The sequence below is a fragment of the Ranitomeya variabilis genome, chromosome 1 (assembly GCF_051348905.1).
Source record: "Ranitomeya variabilis isolate aRanVar5 chromosome 1, aRanVar5.hap1, whole genome shotgun sequence".
NCBI lineage: Eukaryota > Metazoa > Chordata > Amphibia > Anura > Dendrobatidae > Ranitomeya > Ranitomeya variabilis.
The window spans coordinates 103,213,925-103,230,186 of NC_135232.1; the positions used below are offsets into that span (position 1 = coordinate 103,213,925).

Below are 16,262 nucleotides of genomic sequence, written 5' to 3' on the forward strand. Positions count from 1 at the left end.
TTCTTCTTTACATGCTTGAATTTAGGGCTAAATGTCATTTTGCAATTAATTTCATTAAACATGTTGCACCTATTTGACTTCTCCAGCTTCTATGTCGCACTGTATTGCCAGCTGCCAATTAAGTTAACTGAGATTCAGTTAGTGAGCGCTTTCTGAAAGGAGAAATTCTAACTATTTTATGTCTTTTTCTGATTTGTGACCACAGACCAACTAAATTGAATGCGCAGGGAAGTAAAGAGACTGTAAAAGTCAAACGGTGCAACATTTTTAATCAAACCCAATGGCAAAAATTATTTTTAGCCCAGAATACAAGCAAAGAAGTAAAATAAATACAAAAAACAAAGAAAAAATGTTTCCAAAGGGTGGATAACTGTTGGATTGCAAAAGAAAGCTACCGTGATCTGTGTATATGGTGGGGTCCTGGCCCGGCAGCACTTTCGGTAGACCCTAGGAGCAGGGAGCCCACCTCTTCAGCCTCTGTGTAAATGGCAGCCTTATGTCACCCACCGGCGCTGTTGTTGTATCTATTTAAATAAGGGACAAATGCCGCATTAAGTGAAATCCAATTTAGCCCAGTAAACCGCTGATATGGCAGCTACTCGCTGAATGGCCGCTCCTATTTATACTCGTTTTTCTGACAGGGAAGCGTGGTCTCATGTGTAGCCGGCCTCCCCAGCCAGTAATGCGAGAAGCCAAGCATTCTCATTGCATGTACATGCTGACTGCTGCTTGTTATTTGATTTTCTTTTACCTTTGTAAATTTATTTGGGGAAAACATTTTATTTTGCAGATTCTCTGGAGCCAGAGGGATCCATTACTGTCTCAATGGGTATTGACTTTTGTGATTCCACTCAGACTGCCAGCTTCCAGTTGTGGTACGTGGCATTGCTATGAATAGGCGGCCTGTATCTTCTAGATGCTAATGAATAGAAAAGAACAATAAGCTTCTTTATGGATCCGCTTATGTTAAGTCCATATCGGAGGGATTTCTGCCTCATCCTTGCTAAAGCGCAAACTGTACTACACACAGCACCGCGCCTACATTTTCATTCGTGCAAAGATTTTCTCATCTATTTTTCATTCTTCTCCTATTTCTGAAAAGAGGTCTGCAGCAGCTGGGCCACAGTACAGTATAATATACAGGGGTTGGACAAAATAATGGAAACACCTAACGTTTTGGAATCATAATCTTCGAACATGCGATAAACATGCAAACCGTGGCATATGGTAATGTTTTGTAGTTGATTATTTGTGTTATGTGATATTTGTATGTAAATTAACTGTTTGTTTTGCATAATTGTAAGAACATTGATGAGAACCTGATACCAATTGCAGACCTCTCGGATTTTCAAAAAGGCCAAATTGTTGGTGCTCGTATGGCATGCGCTAGTGTAACACAAAGTGCCCGAATGCTTGGCGTGTCAAGAGGTACTGTCTCCAAAGTAATGACTGCGTTTGAAAGAGAAGGAAAAACGTCCGCAGCAAAGCACAGGTCCGGCCGAAAGTTGAAGTTGACTGAGAGAGACCGTCGGACTCTAAAGCGAATTGTGAGAGAGGATCGCAAGACCACGGCTCCGAAAATCACTGCTGAGCTCAATGAACACCTACAGAACCCAGTTTCCACGAAAACTGTTCATCGGGAGCTGCACAAATCTGATCTCCACGGAAGAGCTGCAATTAGAAAACCGCTGCTCTCAATGACAAATGTTTCCAAGCGTTTAGAGTGGTGTAGAAACCTCCAGAATTGGTCCCTCGAGTAGTGGAAACGTGATATTCTCAGACGAATCATCGTTTACCCGATTTCCGACCTCCGGCCGAGTGTACGTTTGGAGACAGCCGAAAGAAGCATTCCATCCAGACTGCCTTCTCCCAACCGTAATACATGGTGGAGGTCCTGTGATGATCTGGGGTGCTATTTCTTGGAGATCCACCGGGCCAATGATATCCCTTCATGGAAGAATTAACAGCCGAGATTATTTAGGCATTTTGGGGCGACCAAGTGCATCCAATGGTTCAAGCACTGTTCCCGGAGGGGAATGCCATCTTTCAGGATGATAATGCACCAATTTATACAGCTAGAATCGTTAAAGCATGGCGCGAGGAACAATCTAATGAAGTTGAGCATCTCATCTGGCCCCCACAATCCCCAGACCTCAACATTATTGAGCATTTATGGTCAATTTTAGAGATTCAAGTTAGACGTCGATTTCCACCGCCATCGTCGCTCAAAGAACTGGAGGGTATTTTAACTACAAAATGGGCTAAAATTCCTTTGGAAACAATTCACACCTTGTATGAATCTATACCTCGGAGAATTGAGGCTGTAATCGCCGCAAAAGGTGGACCTACACCATATTAAACTAACTTTTGTTGATCTTTCCAGGTGTTTCCATTATTTTGTCCAACCCCTGTATGTCGCAGCTGCTGAAGAACCTCTTCTTACAGAATAGGGAGCCCTGCATGTCCACAGAACAGATCTCTCCTGCTCTCTGTGTATAATCGCAGATGTATATATCATGAGCATACTTCGGTACAAAGCTTTCTCTGACCTGTATTACATCACTTAATGCTTCCTGTGCACAGGCTTCATCGTATAGTGCCAATAGGTGTGATATTGGGATTTTCTCCATTGTATCTTTATAGACTGAACATTGAAAGAACGCTGTGTTTAAGTGGATGTTCCATTGCAATTGATTCTTACTTTCTAAAAAAAAAAAAAAGTTTTTTATTTTTCAATAAATATAAATTAGGTTGGTTCATCTTATTTTAAAGTTAATCTCAACAGCACTTATAAAAATTGTAAAGTGATTGTGTACCGGTACTTCTTTTTAAACTTCTCAAGAATGTGGGTGAGGAGGGGGATTTTTACCTTTGTTTAATGCTCGTTGTCTAGGTTACCAGCCACCCTTGCGGTCTGGCAGCGGTGGCCAAGCATTCGTAAACTATAGCCACCAATTTTAACTGCTGTATTACTGCAGTCCATCATCCTTCACATAAGCCACTAACTCCTGATGCATATCCCCAAAAATACCTTCCCTAAGTCTCCCATGCCGTATGCTAATCAGTAAGGTCAGGTCTGATGGGTGTCGCTGGCCTGAGCCGCCTCTGTTGGCAGAATCGCCGTCGTCCTCCTGTGGTTAATGTGGATGACTTCAATAAATCAAATGGATGCGACTTTTCGACCTGCCATGAAAATACTTGAAAAAAATCTACGACAGGTCAAAACGTTGCATCTATGGCAGAATAATCCGTTTTGAGGATTTTTGCACCTGATTTTGGACGCTGTCTGTTTTAATTTTGTTGATGTATTCTACCAAGCGGACAACTTGGAACTTCTCAGTGGTGTGTCTACACTTGGCCTTAGGTGCCCTATATAAGTGTCCATATTGGAGGACTGCAAGCCATTTTCTACTTATATAATGTGGATGATTTGTCCTATGTCATCCACAGATTGCTATGAATCTTCTGCCTATGCAGTTGATACCTAATCACGTTTTGATCTGCCCTACTGAGGGAAAATCAGTCCTATTAAGTTGGCGCATGTTCATTACAGGACTTTTCCATTTGCAGGACAGAGCAAAGTGCGCCTGCACTTCTATTGCACAGGTGCAAGATTCGCAGCAGTCTGTGGCTGACATAGGATGCATCATCAACGTTAATCAAGGCAGGAGGATGGTGGTTTTGCCAAGAGTGGAGGCATAGACCAGCAATGCTCATCAGTAGTGATAAGCAAGCATGCTCGGATAAGGTGCTAATAGTATTCGAGAACCCAGAATATACTCTATGCAGGTTGATGGATTGCAGTAAAAGATCAGTTAAAGATGGTGGCGTTTGTTTACATTGTGAAAAACTGTTGACCGGTTCCCTTTCATACGCTGTCCGTATAGCTTAATGCCTGGTACCAGGTAAAACTCCTATACATATGCCATACACTGATGCAGAATGTCTATTTCTTTTTTATTGAATCAAACAACATTGTAATATTGCACTGCAAGCAAGTACAACAAAGCGAGCAAAACAAGTGCAAACCAGTGTAAAGGAGTACATAGTAAAAAGGTTGAGTGAAACCTCCTCCTATGGAATTAGGCGCCGTCCATATTCTGATATATGGGACAAAGTGCACACGTTCCGGCAGGTGCGTAGACGTGGTCCCCTCCTGATGATGGAATACCCTTTTATCTAAGGTGGTAGGATGGGGGTAGAGTGTCTTAATCCACACAGTAGAGAATATCACAGCCCAATGTTTTTACATAATTGGCCAGAAATTCCTAATCACGCGATGAAAAACCTATTTGGCATTGGTAGAGAAGAGGAGCAGTGGGAGTTGGCTACATGTACGGCGTTCAGTGCACTCATGATCGCCCCTTGCCTCTCGTGAGGGGGATTAACCTTGTCTAGTCCGTGTAAGTAATGGTTTGCAAGTGGGGAACTAGGTGCAATGGCAGTATCTTTGTAGAAGTTTTTTTTTCCCCATTGTGCTGGATCTTTGCCTTTCTTTTCGATGACCATGTCATGGACAGAAGTTGGGTCTCTGGACATGGTGTGAGCGTGTGGAAAGGAGTTAAGTAAGGAGGAAGATCTCTGCCATGAGTGAAAGTGACTCTATATGTATAAATATGTATTTAATATCAGTATATGATAAAGAGAAGGCCATTAATAAGGTGCACATCTATGAGTCATTGTAAATATCATTCAGGAATTAGCGGGAGTGTTAAACAGGTAGATTATTGATGGGACGATTTGGCTTTTCCTGTGTTGAATAAAGGACGCTTGCGATGATAAATACGAGCACAGGACCATAGCTCATTGATTTATGCAGATCATCACCTTTATGTTTAGGGAGGTTTGTTATATCAGATATATAGAAACTGATTACTTATTCTGGCATTGTAAAGTAATTGTTTATTATTTTCCTATTAGACAAACAAGGCTGATCAATATTACTGAACAGCTAGCGATGACCAACAACAGTATAAATAGATTTCCTTCACACCGCCTGAGCTCCAGCAATGTTATTCCAATGACAAAGCTAGAAATGAGCTCTCCTAAATCAAATGCATGATGTTTTATCGGTTATATTTGTCGTACATTTTTAGAAAGTTATGGCCAAGTTTGATCTTCTGTACAATTCTAATTCTTTTATCATCCAAACTACAAGCCCTAGAGGTTCTTGACTAATCCTCGGGGTAGGGTCACACGACCAGTTTCTCCCCATCTGAGAAAGTAAGTCTGATTATGCTAATCACACGCCGATCAGCGTCGTATTCAACTTTCTTGGAGGCAGAGAGAAGAAAAAAAGTTTCTCCAACTTATCACTTCTGTCAATCTGTGAAAATCAGACGGATGTCATCTGAGTGCTGTCTGATATTTTTCACTGACCCATATGCATGTATGGGCAACTGCCATTTGATTCTTGGAGCAAATCACGCATGCTGCAAATTTTTTATTTTTTTTCTCCTCGGACAACTCGGTTTAAGGGAAAATTAGGAAATGTGCACAGCCCCATAGAAGAACATGGGTACAAGCAGGGCTGCCATCAGGGCATTACTGCCCTTACTGGCGTATGGGGCGCGATGAGCAAAGGGGGCACTCAGTGGCCCCATCGGCAGGATTCTGCCAGCTCAGTAACTGAGTTAAAATTTGTTGCCATGCAGGAGATTCCTTGCACAGCAACATTTAACAGCTACCATTCAATCACAGGCTGGCAGCTGACGTCAGCGTATACGTCGCCGGCATATGAGGTCATTGTCATACGATGGAACAAAGGTCTGTACCTTAGATGGATCGAGCAGAGGACACCGCTGGACCTCGGCCAGGTAAGGAAAAACTTTTATTTTTTTGTATAGCCACAGTATGGGGTGCATTATGCTATGGGGGGTGCATTATACTGGCTATGGAGGTGCATTATACTGCTATGGGGCTGCATTATACCGCTATGGGGCTGCATTATACTGCTATGGGGGTGCATTATACTACTATGGGGGTGCATTATATTACTATAGGGGTGCATTATACTGCTATGGGGGTGCATTATACTACTATGGGGCTGCATTGTACTATGGGGTGCATTATACAGCTATGGGGCTGCTATATACTATGGGGTGCATTATACTGCTATGGGGGTGTATTATACTATGGGGTGCATTATACTTTCTATGGGGTGCATTATACTGCTATGGGGTGCATTATACTGCTATGGGGTGCATTGTACTATGGGGTGCATTATACAGCTATGGGGCTGCATTATACTGCTATGGGGGTGCGTTATACCATGGGATGCATTATACAGCTATGGGGCTGCATTATACTGCTATGGGGGTGCATTATACTATGGGATGCATTATAGTACTATGGGGTGCATTATACTGCTATGGGGTTGCATTAAACTGCTATGGGGTGCATTATACTGCTATGGGGTTGCATTATACCGTATTATACTGCTATTACTGTGCAGGATGACACGTTTGCTTTTTTCTTCATCTGGCATAGTATAGAGGTTGGGGAATGTGCTCTAGAGAACTGTGTTATTTTCTGCAGAGACTTTTCCTGGCTGGAAGAAGTGATGGCGGTTTGAACTGGATGAAAAAGAAAAGCGAAGATGAAGGGCTGTGATTACACTATTACCTGAACACTATATACAGAGCCCTTGCATACCAAGTACAGATCTCCTGTGTATAATGGCATTAGTATTGTGTTTTTTGTTTGTTTTTTTTATTAATGATCAGTATTGTAGTATTCGGTCACTGTGGTGGTAATATGTAGTCTGGTCATGGCGTGGTGGTATTTGTTCCTTGTATGTGGTATTATTGGTCACCATGTGGTGGTAATAGGTGACTCAGTCATGGGGCTGTGGTATTTGACCCTTGTATGTGATTTTAAAAATTGAAAAATAAATAAAAATATACCTAAAATTGTATTGTATGTTTTAACAAATGGTCAATAAGTTACAGTAGAGCAGAACCCGGCCAGAGGAGTCTACCTTGTCGGGGCGGATTAAAAAAAATCTTTTGGCCAAAGCAAAAGCTGCTTAGCTATGTATGTGATTTGGTGATGGGAATTGTTAATGTGCGATTTGTGCAGAAGTGGAGTTTTTCCAAGACGTTTCAAAGGGGCCCTGAAAATTTTGCCAGAATGGTGCCCAAAATTCCTAGTGGCAGCCCTGGGTACAAGTGCTATCCGTCAAAACCACAGATGGCACTCGTCCGATTTATATAGTCGTGTGCATGAGCCTTCATACTCATCCATTAATGAGTTTTTCCCAGAATTGAAAGTTATCCCCCATCAAAACAGGTTTTGGATCTTGAGTTCTCTGCTGATGCCATCAGTTCTTTAGACAATTTTTTCAATAGTTGATAACTCTTTAAGATGGGGACTCGAGAGCCTCTTTCTCTACATCTAGTGGCTCATTCTTAGGACCATTGTGAGGTCCTAGTGGTTGGACACACTGCGATCAGTAAGATAGCTGCTATCCAATTACTTATGGGAATAACCGCTATTCAATTGTGTATGGGATAACTGTCTGGGGATATCTCAAAACCCCATCTGCATGATGACATGAATATACAGGTGCTTTTCACTAAATTAGAATATCAATAAAAAGTTAATTTATTTCAGTTCTTCTATACAAAAAATAAAACTCCTATATTATACAGAGTCATTGCAAACAGAGTGATCTATTTCAAGTGTTTATTTCTGTTAATGATGGTGATTATGGCTTATAGCCAATGAAAACCCAAAAGTCATTATCTCAGTAAATTAGAATACTTTATAACACCAGCTTAAAAAATTATTTTAAAAGCCGAAATGTTGGCCTACTGAAATGTATGTTCAGTAAATGCACTCAATACTTGGTCGGGGTCCTTTTCCATCAATTACTGCATCAATTGTTTTTAAACCAGGTATTGGTACTTTTGGGAGTGTGGACAGGTGCCAAGTCCTGCTGGAGAATGAAATTTCCATCTCCAAAATGCTTGTCGGCTGATAGAACCATGAAGTGCTCTAAAATTTCCTGGTAGGTGGCTGCGCTGACTTTGGTCACGATAAAACAGTGAACCTACACCAGCAGATGACATGGCTCCCCAACCCATCACTGACTGTGAAAACTTCACTCTAGACCTCAAGCAGCTTGGATTGTGGCCTCTCCACTCTTCCTCCAGACTCTGGGACCTTGATTTCCAATTGAAATGCAAAATTAACTTTCATCTGAAAACAACACCTTGGACTACTGAGCCACAGTCTAGTTCTTTTTCTCCTTGGCCCAGGTAAGACGTTTCTGGCGTGGTCGTGAGTGGCTTGACACAAGGAATGCAACACTTGTAGCCCATGTCCTGGATACGTCTGTGTGTGGTGGCTCTTGAAGCAATGACTCCAGCAGCCGTGCACTTCTTGTGAATATCCCCCCAAAATTTTTGAATGGCCTTTTCTTAACAATCTTTTCAAGGCTGCGGTTATCCCGGTTGCTTGTGCACCTTTTTCTACCACACTTTTTCCTTCCACTCAACTTTCCATTAATATGGTTGGATACAGCACTCTGTGAGCAGCCAGCTTCTTTAACCCCTTCACCCCCGGAGCTTTTTCCGTTTTTTCGTTTTCGGTTCTTGCTCCCCTCCTTCCCAGAGCCATAACTTTTTTATTTTTCCATCAATATGGCCATGTGAGGGCTTATTTTTTGCGGGACAAGTTGTACTTTTGAATGATACCATTGGTTTTTACCACGCCGTGTAACAGAAAACTGGAAAAAAATTCCAAGGGTGATGAAATTGCAAAAAAAGTACAAACTCACACTTGTTTTTTGTTTGGCTTTTTTGCTAGGTTCACCAAATGCTAAAACTAACCTGCCATTATGATTCTCCAGGTCATTACGAGTTCATAGACACCTAACATGTCTAGGTTATTTTTTATCTAAGTGGTGAAAAAAAATTCCAAACTTTGCTAAAAAAAAAAAAAAAAAATTGCGCGATTTTCCGATACCCGTAGCGTCTCCAATTTTCGTGATCTGAGCTCGGGTGAGGGCTTATTTTTTGTGTGCCAAGCTTGCGTTTTTATTGATACCATTTTGGTGCAGATACATTTTTTTGATCGCCCGTTATTACATTTTAATGCAATGTCGCGGCGACCAAGAAAACGTAATTTTGGCGTTTTGATTTTTTTTCTCGCTACGCCATTTAGCGATCAGGTTAATCCTTTGTTTTTATTGATAGATTGGGCAATTCTGAACGCGGCAATACCAAATATGTGTAGGTTTGATTTTTTTTTTATTGTTTTATTTTGATTGGGGCGAAAGGGGGGTGATTTGAACTTTTATATTTTTGTTATATTTTTAAACACTTTTTTTTTTACATTTTGGCATGCTTCAATAGCCTCCATAGGAGGCTAGAAGCATGCACTACATGATCGCCTCTGCTACATAGAGGTGAAGTACAGATCACCTCTATGTAGCAGAAATGCAGGTGTACTTTGAGCGACGACCACAGGGTAGCGCTCAAAGCAATCGGCCATCAACAACCATAGAGGTCTCAAGGAGACCTCTGGTTGTTATGGCAATGCACCGCTGACCCCCGATCATGTTACGGGGGCCAGCGGTGCGAGTACTTCCGGCCGCGCGGCCGGGAGCGCTAGTTAAATGCCGCTATCAGCGCTTGACTGCGGCATTTAACTAGTTAATGGGCGCGGGCGGATCGCGATTCCGCTCGCGCTCATTGCGCGCACATGTTAGCTGTACAAAACAGCTGACATGTTGCGGCTTTGAGGTGGGTTCACCGCCGGAGCCCACCTCAAAGCGGGGGATCTGCCAGCTGACGTACTATTCCGTCAGCTGGCAGAAAGGGGTTAACAATTATCTTTTGTGGCTTACCCTCCTTGTGGAATGTGTCAATGACTGCCTTCTGGACATCTGTCAAGTTAGCAGTCTTCCACATGATTGTGGAGCCTACTGAAACAGACTAAGGGACCTTTTTAAACGCTTAGGAAGCCTTTGCAGATGTTTTTTGTTAATTCTTCTAATTTACTGAGATAATGACTTTTGGGTTTTCATTGACTGTAAGCCATAATCATCAACATTAACAGAAATAAACACTTGAAATAGATCACTCTGTTTTGTAATGACTCTATATAATATACGAGTTTCACTTTTTGTATTGAAGAGCTTAAATAAATTAACTTTTTGATGATATTTTAATTTAGTGAAAAGCACTTGTGTGTCCTAGCCGGCGGTCAGAAAGTGTGAAGGGGCTAAGGAGTGGAGTTCCCTCCACAAGCCCTGGATGCTGGCAATATTAAATGTGTGTCTAACAGCAGCGGCTCAGGTCCATGCCTAGTTGTTGGCCATTCAGATGTCGTTGTCAATCTCTGACAGTGGTATTTAAATGGAGCGATTGCTGGTGCGTACGCACTCCGGCTTGTCGCGACATGATCATGGGATACCAATTTGGGTACCAAGGCAGCTGGACCAACATTTTTACTCTGTACTGTAATAATGTTGTAATTCAGTGTATAGTACAAATGATCAAACAACCTATAAAAAAAAAACTAAAATGTTTCATTGTTTGTTTTTTTTAATTAAAAACAAATGTTAAAATTGAAGCCATACCTCTCTACACCGTTAAAAATAATGAAAGACCAAATTTTTTTTTTACATTTTTCATCTCCACATCAGTAAAATTCAGATTTATTAAAACATTAACATTCATTAACCCATATAGTAAAATCGTAAAGAGGAAAAAAATCGAAATACTAGAATTACATTATTTTTTTAAAACTTCTCCTCACCACATAAAAAAACAAGCATTGACACAGCCCCATCAATGTCAGTTTGATGTTGGTGTAATCGCACTGACCTAGACGATAATATTTCCAGGTTGTGCTTACTTGAGATGACTGAATATGTTCGGAAAACAATTGCCGAATCCAAATTTGACATATACGTACTATATTTGTGCCAAATTTATGTTTGGTGATCATTTCCGAACATATTAGCTCATCTGTACTGCCATTCACTAAAATGGTGTTCGGCGAATATTGCAAATACGGAGATCATATTATGAACTGAATATTGAAATATTCGCTCATCACTAGTGTTAACTGCACAATAAACGCCATACAAACAAAACCCCCAAAACATAGGTTGCATTGCATTTCTTTACCATTTTATCCCACTTGGAATTTTTTCCCATTATTCAGTGCATTGTATGGCAAAGTGAATCGTGTCCTTCAAAGATATAGTTTGTCCCTCAAAAACAAGCCCTCATGCGTCTATTGATGGAGGAAAAAAAAAAGATATGACTCTTGAAAGAAGCCAAGGAAAAAATGAGAGCGCAAAAACGGAAATTTCTCTTTACATTAATGGGTTAATGAAGAGCCATCAGCTCTTTTGACCTGAGTTTAAGTCAATACCTTTATTCCCCAATACCAATTTAGGAGCGTTTGGGTCATTACTCAGTTATTTATCTTGGATTTCCATGAATAAATTGAGAACTGGACGCTACCGTTTTCTTAGCCAATACTTTAAATCCCTAAATGTTATGACGTAGTTTGGCTGCTTTAGACAATAATTGCATTTATAGGGACCTGCCCCATTAATAAAGAAAGTGGTTATACATAGTTGTCTAATCATATACGGTACTTTAGTAATAACAGAGGAACCATATAATGTACAGGCTGTTGTGAGGGCTGTAACTTATTTCTAGGGTAAATGACAAAAAAGGGGAGGATGAAAGATAAAATGGGCTGACCTCATAAATGGGGATGAGCCGATTCGTGGAAGGTCGGATTCGACCGGACTTTAGTCCAGAGTTGGTTCGGGTACTGGAGCTCAAACCCAATAGAAGTCAATGGGGATCTCTCTCTGGTGATCCAGAATTCTGAGTGCCATCTCTGGCTATAAAGAGTGAAAAAATGATCCCCATGTAAGTAAAAGGTAATTTTATTGAACAATAATAAAAATATAAAGAAACCATATGATGGTACAAGGTAATTTAAGGAAGAGATGACTAGTAATCCAGAGAAATAATGTAACAGCAGCTGTAAGAATTGGTGGCTCTGTATAACCCGGCCCACTAATTGGCAACTTTCTGGGTACACTGTACATTAAGGGTACTGTCACACTATACGATTTACCAACGATCACGACCTGCGATACGACCTGGCCGTGATCGTTGGTAAGTCGTTGTGTGGTCGCTGGGGAGCTGTCACACAGACAGCTCTCCAGCGACCAACGATGCCGAGGTCCCCGGGTAACCAGGGTAAACATCGGGTTACTAAGCGCAGGGCCGCGCTTAGTAACCCGATGTTTACCGTGGTTACCAGCGTAAAAGGAAAAAAAACAAACAGTACATACTTACATTCCGGTGTCTGTCCCCCGGCGTTCTGCTTCTCTCCACTGTGTCTGCGCCAGCCGGAAAGCACAGCGGTGACGTCACCGCGTTACCGCTGTGCTCGCTTTCCGGCCGGCCGGCGCTCACAGTGCAGAGAAGCAGAACGCCGGGGGACAGACACCGGAATGTAAGTATGTACTGTTTGTTTTTTTTTACTTTTACGCTTGTAACCACGGTAAACATCGGGTTACTAAGCGCGGCCCTGCGCTTAGTAACCCGATGTTTACCCTGGTTACAAGCGAAAACATCGCTGGATCGCTGTCACACACAACGATCCAGCGATGACAGCGGGAGATCCAGCGACGAAAGAAAGTTCCAAACGATCTGCTACGACGTACGATTCTCAGCAGGGTCCCTGATCGCTGCTGCGTGTCAGACACAGCGATATCGTACGGATATCGCTGGAACGTCACGGATCGTACCGTCGTAGCGACAAAAGTGCCACTGTGTGACAGTACCCTAAGTGTCTGATCAGTGGACCACCCCACACCCATCACAAGAGAGGCTGTCACCATCACCCACTATCGTTATTGGTTTGCTTATTGTTTCTTTTTTTTTCATTGACAAAATAATATAGTGGATTATTTTCTGAACTTTGTGTCATTGACTTTTAGAAATGCTGTGTGAACAGTTCCTTAGGAACAAGGTGTACAAAAGCTAAATTGTAGTTACTTTTGCCACCAAAATAAAGAAGTACATCTTAATAATATAAGCCTCTGGTTAAAGGATATATGAAGCTTTTTGTGCCAGTGAATGAAAATAAATAAATTTAGTTGTGAAAACCAGTTAAGATGATCAGAGTGGCACAAGGACTGGGCTTCCTGGGGCATCTGTTATGTTGGATACGTTCCCAGGGTACTGTCTGGTGACCTCTACAAAAGTAATATAGCGCCACCCTCCTTTGTATGGATTTACAGCTAAACTTAAACATAATGAATGTAATGAAATGAACAGCACATCACTGCCAAATCCGTTGTGAAATGTATCCAGGCAAGCAAATAAAAGGAGGAAGCGCTAGTATGTAAGAAAAGATTGTCATAGCAGCCAATCAGAGCCCAGCTTTCAGTTCTTAAAGGGAATCTGTCACCCCATTTTTGGCCTATAAGCTGCGGCCACCGCCATAAGGGGCTTATCTATAGCATTCTGTAATGCTGTTGATAAGCCCCCAATGTAACCTGAAAGATAAGAAAAACAGGTTAGATTATACTCACCCAGGGGCGGTCCCGGTTCGGGTCCGATGAGCGTCGTGGTCCGGGTCCAGCGCCTCCCATTTTCATGCGATGACGTCCTCTTCCTTGCTTCCTGTCACAGGTCCTGCGCAGGTGTACTGATTTGCCCTGTTGAGGGCAGCGTAAAGTACTGCAGTGCGCAGGCCCTGGGCCTCTCTGACCTTTCCCGGCGCCTGCGCACTGCAGTACTTTACGCTGCCCTCAACAGGGCATGAAGCAAAGAAGAGGACGTCATCGCATGAAGATGGGAGGCGCCGAACCGGACTGCCCCTGGGTGAGTATAATCTAACTTGTTTTTCTTATCTTTCAGGTTCCATCGAGGGCTTATCTACAGTATTACAGAATGCTGTAGGTAAGCCCTTGATGCCGGTGGCCTTAGCTTATAGGCGAAAAATGGGGTGACCGATTCCCTTTAAACTCCAATGGTAAAATAAAAGCTGAACTGTAATTGGTTGCTATGGACAACAAAGATAGCTTTTCTTTAGACCGTTTTGATGAATCACTCATTACATGTCTGAAATACATGTGATGAAATGTCTGGCTGGTCCAGTCTTCCTTGACATTAACGGTTGATCACTGTGGGATTCAGAACCTTGACGCACAGGAATCAGTTTATTCCCATCACCTTTTGAAAAATGAGTTGCCCTTTATGCGTTCTGCAGACCATCTACAGCAGGAGTGCAAATTCAATCACTTTGCAGTAACTGATTAATGTATAAAGTCTACAAACATTAAAAATAGCCAATATTCCAAAATGTGAAAGTAAAAAGTTAGAGTATCTACTGTATATGCACCCATATGCTTCTCTTCTACTTTTACCCCGGTGTGCGACCCATTTTTTTTTTTTATGATCTGAGCAATAGGTCGGTGGTGGCAAACGACCAATCATTGCTGCTGATAATTATTTGTGTTTTTATTTTTTATCCTTTTGCTCATGGGCTTATGGGCAAAACGCTGATTTCCATTAGTATTTTTTGTCTGATTTCCATCAGTGTTTTTGATCACATTTCCGTCAGTGTTTTTGATCACATTTCCGTCAGTGTTTTTGATCACATTTCCGTCAGTGTTTTTGATCACATTTCCGTCAGTGTTTTTGATCACATTTCCGTCAGTGTTTTTGATCACATTTCCGTCAGTGTTTTTGATCACATTTCTGTCAGTGTTTTTGATCACATTTCCGACAGTGTTTTTGATCACATTTCCATCAGTGTTTTTGATCACATTTCCGTCAGTGTTTTTGATCACATTTCCGTCAGTGTTTTTGATCACATTTCCGACAGTGTTTTTGATCACATTTCCGACAGTGTTTTTGATCACATTTCCGTCAGTGTTTTTGATCACATTTCCGTCAGTGTTTTTGATCACATTTCCATCAGTGTTTTGTCAGTGTGTCAGTTTTTATCATCTGTATTTCATCTTTTATTTCTTGTAAGTAGAAAAAAAAGGGGGTTTTTTTTCAAGCTTCTCCTATCTGTGAAAAATCAACCGCAATCTAGGCTGCAACTAGGATGCCATCCCTCTGCTGTCCTAGTTTTTCATGTACCCGTATACTTAAATGAGTAAGTTTGATGTGTGACTAAGCTAAAAAATGGGCAAGTTATATTTTAGTGTATTTTTTGCTGACATCTGTCCTCTAAAAAAACACAGATATGTGAACAGCCCTATAGACTATAATCAGTCAAAAACATGGATCATACATGAAACACAAACATCAAATGAGGCTTTGTTCCTACGATGAGCTTTTGGTGAGTTTTTGATGTTGTAAATTTTCTGCACGTATTAAGTAAATTAGGTTACTTGTGTTTTTTCATTGTGTGTTTTATCCCTAAAAATGTATGTGTGATTTTTACCTGCGGTTTTCTGCATCTAATGCGAGTTTATGGGAAAAATCTGCACATGAAACTCAGCGAACCCACAAGAGAAATTGACATGTTACAGATGTGTAACACACAGCTCAGATCAGTTTATGCTGAGTAAAAAAGCTTGATGGGCAGGAGATTTCTATAAATCCCATCCGCTTTGCAGGAGCTGTAACACACTGTTTTTGATGCAGGGAAAATAGTGTCAAAAACTCACCGTGAGCACACGGCCTAAGGGCATGTGTACATGTTCAGTATTTGGTCAGTATTTTACCTCAGTATTTGTAATGCAAAACCAGGAGAGGAACAATCAGAGGAAAAGTATAATAGAAACACGTCACCAGCTATGTATTGTTCACTCCTGGTTTTGGCTTGCAAATACTGAGGTAAAAATTTTGGGGAAAAGTATATTAGAATCACGTCACCACTTCTATATTATTCACTCCTGGTTTGGGCTCACAAATACTGAGGTAAAAATCGGGGGTAAAGTGTATTAGAAACACGTCACCACTCATGTATTATTCACTCCTGGTTTGGGCTCACAAATACTGAGGTAAAAATCGGGGAAAAGTATATTAGAATCACGTCACCATTTCTATATTATTCACTCTTGGTTTGGGCTTACAAATACTGAGATAAAAAACTGAGGCAAAATACTGAGGTAAAAAAACTAATATTATGTGCTACCAAAATTTTCACTGTTTTACCACAAATTTACAGAGTTTTGCAATGCTTTTTTTGGTAAAAACAATTGCAAGTTGAAACCGCTATGTGAACGGGCGGCCTAATAAGTGAGTTATTTA

General features: G+C 41.3%; 1 protein-coding gene across 2 annotated transcripts in view; it reads left to right on the plus strand.

Annotated features, from left to right (window-relative positions):
* Nucleotides 1-16,262, plus strand: part of AP3B1 (adaptor related protein complex 3 subunit beta 1) — a 298,487-nt gene that overhangs the window by 229,029 nt on the left and 53,196 nt on the right. For both annotated transcript variants that reach the window (XM_077287054.1, XM_077287063.1), the window contains exon 24: nt 791-875. In XM_077287054.1, the coding sequence (XP_077143169.1) occupies nt 791-875 (85 nt within the window). The remainder of the gene's footprint in view (nt 1-790; nt 876-16,262) is intronic.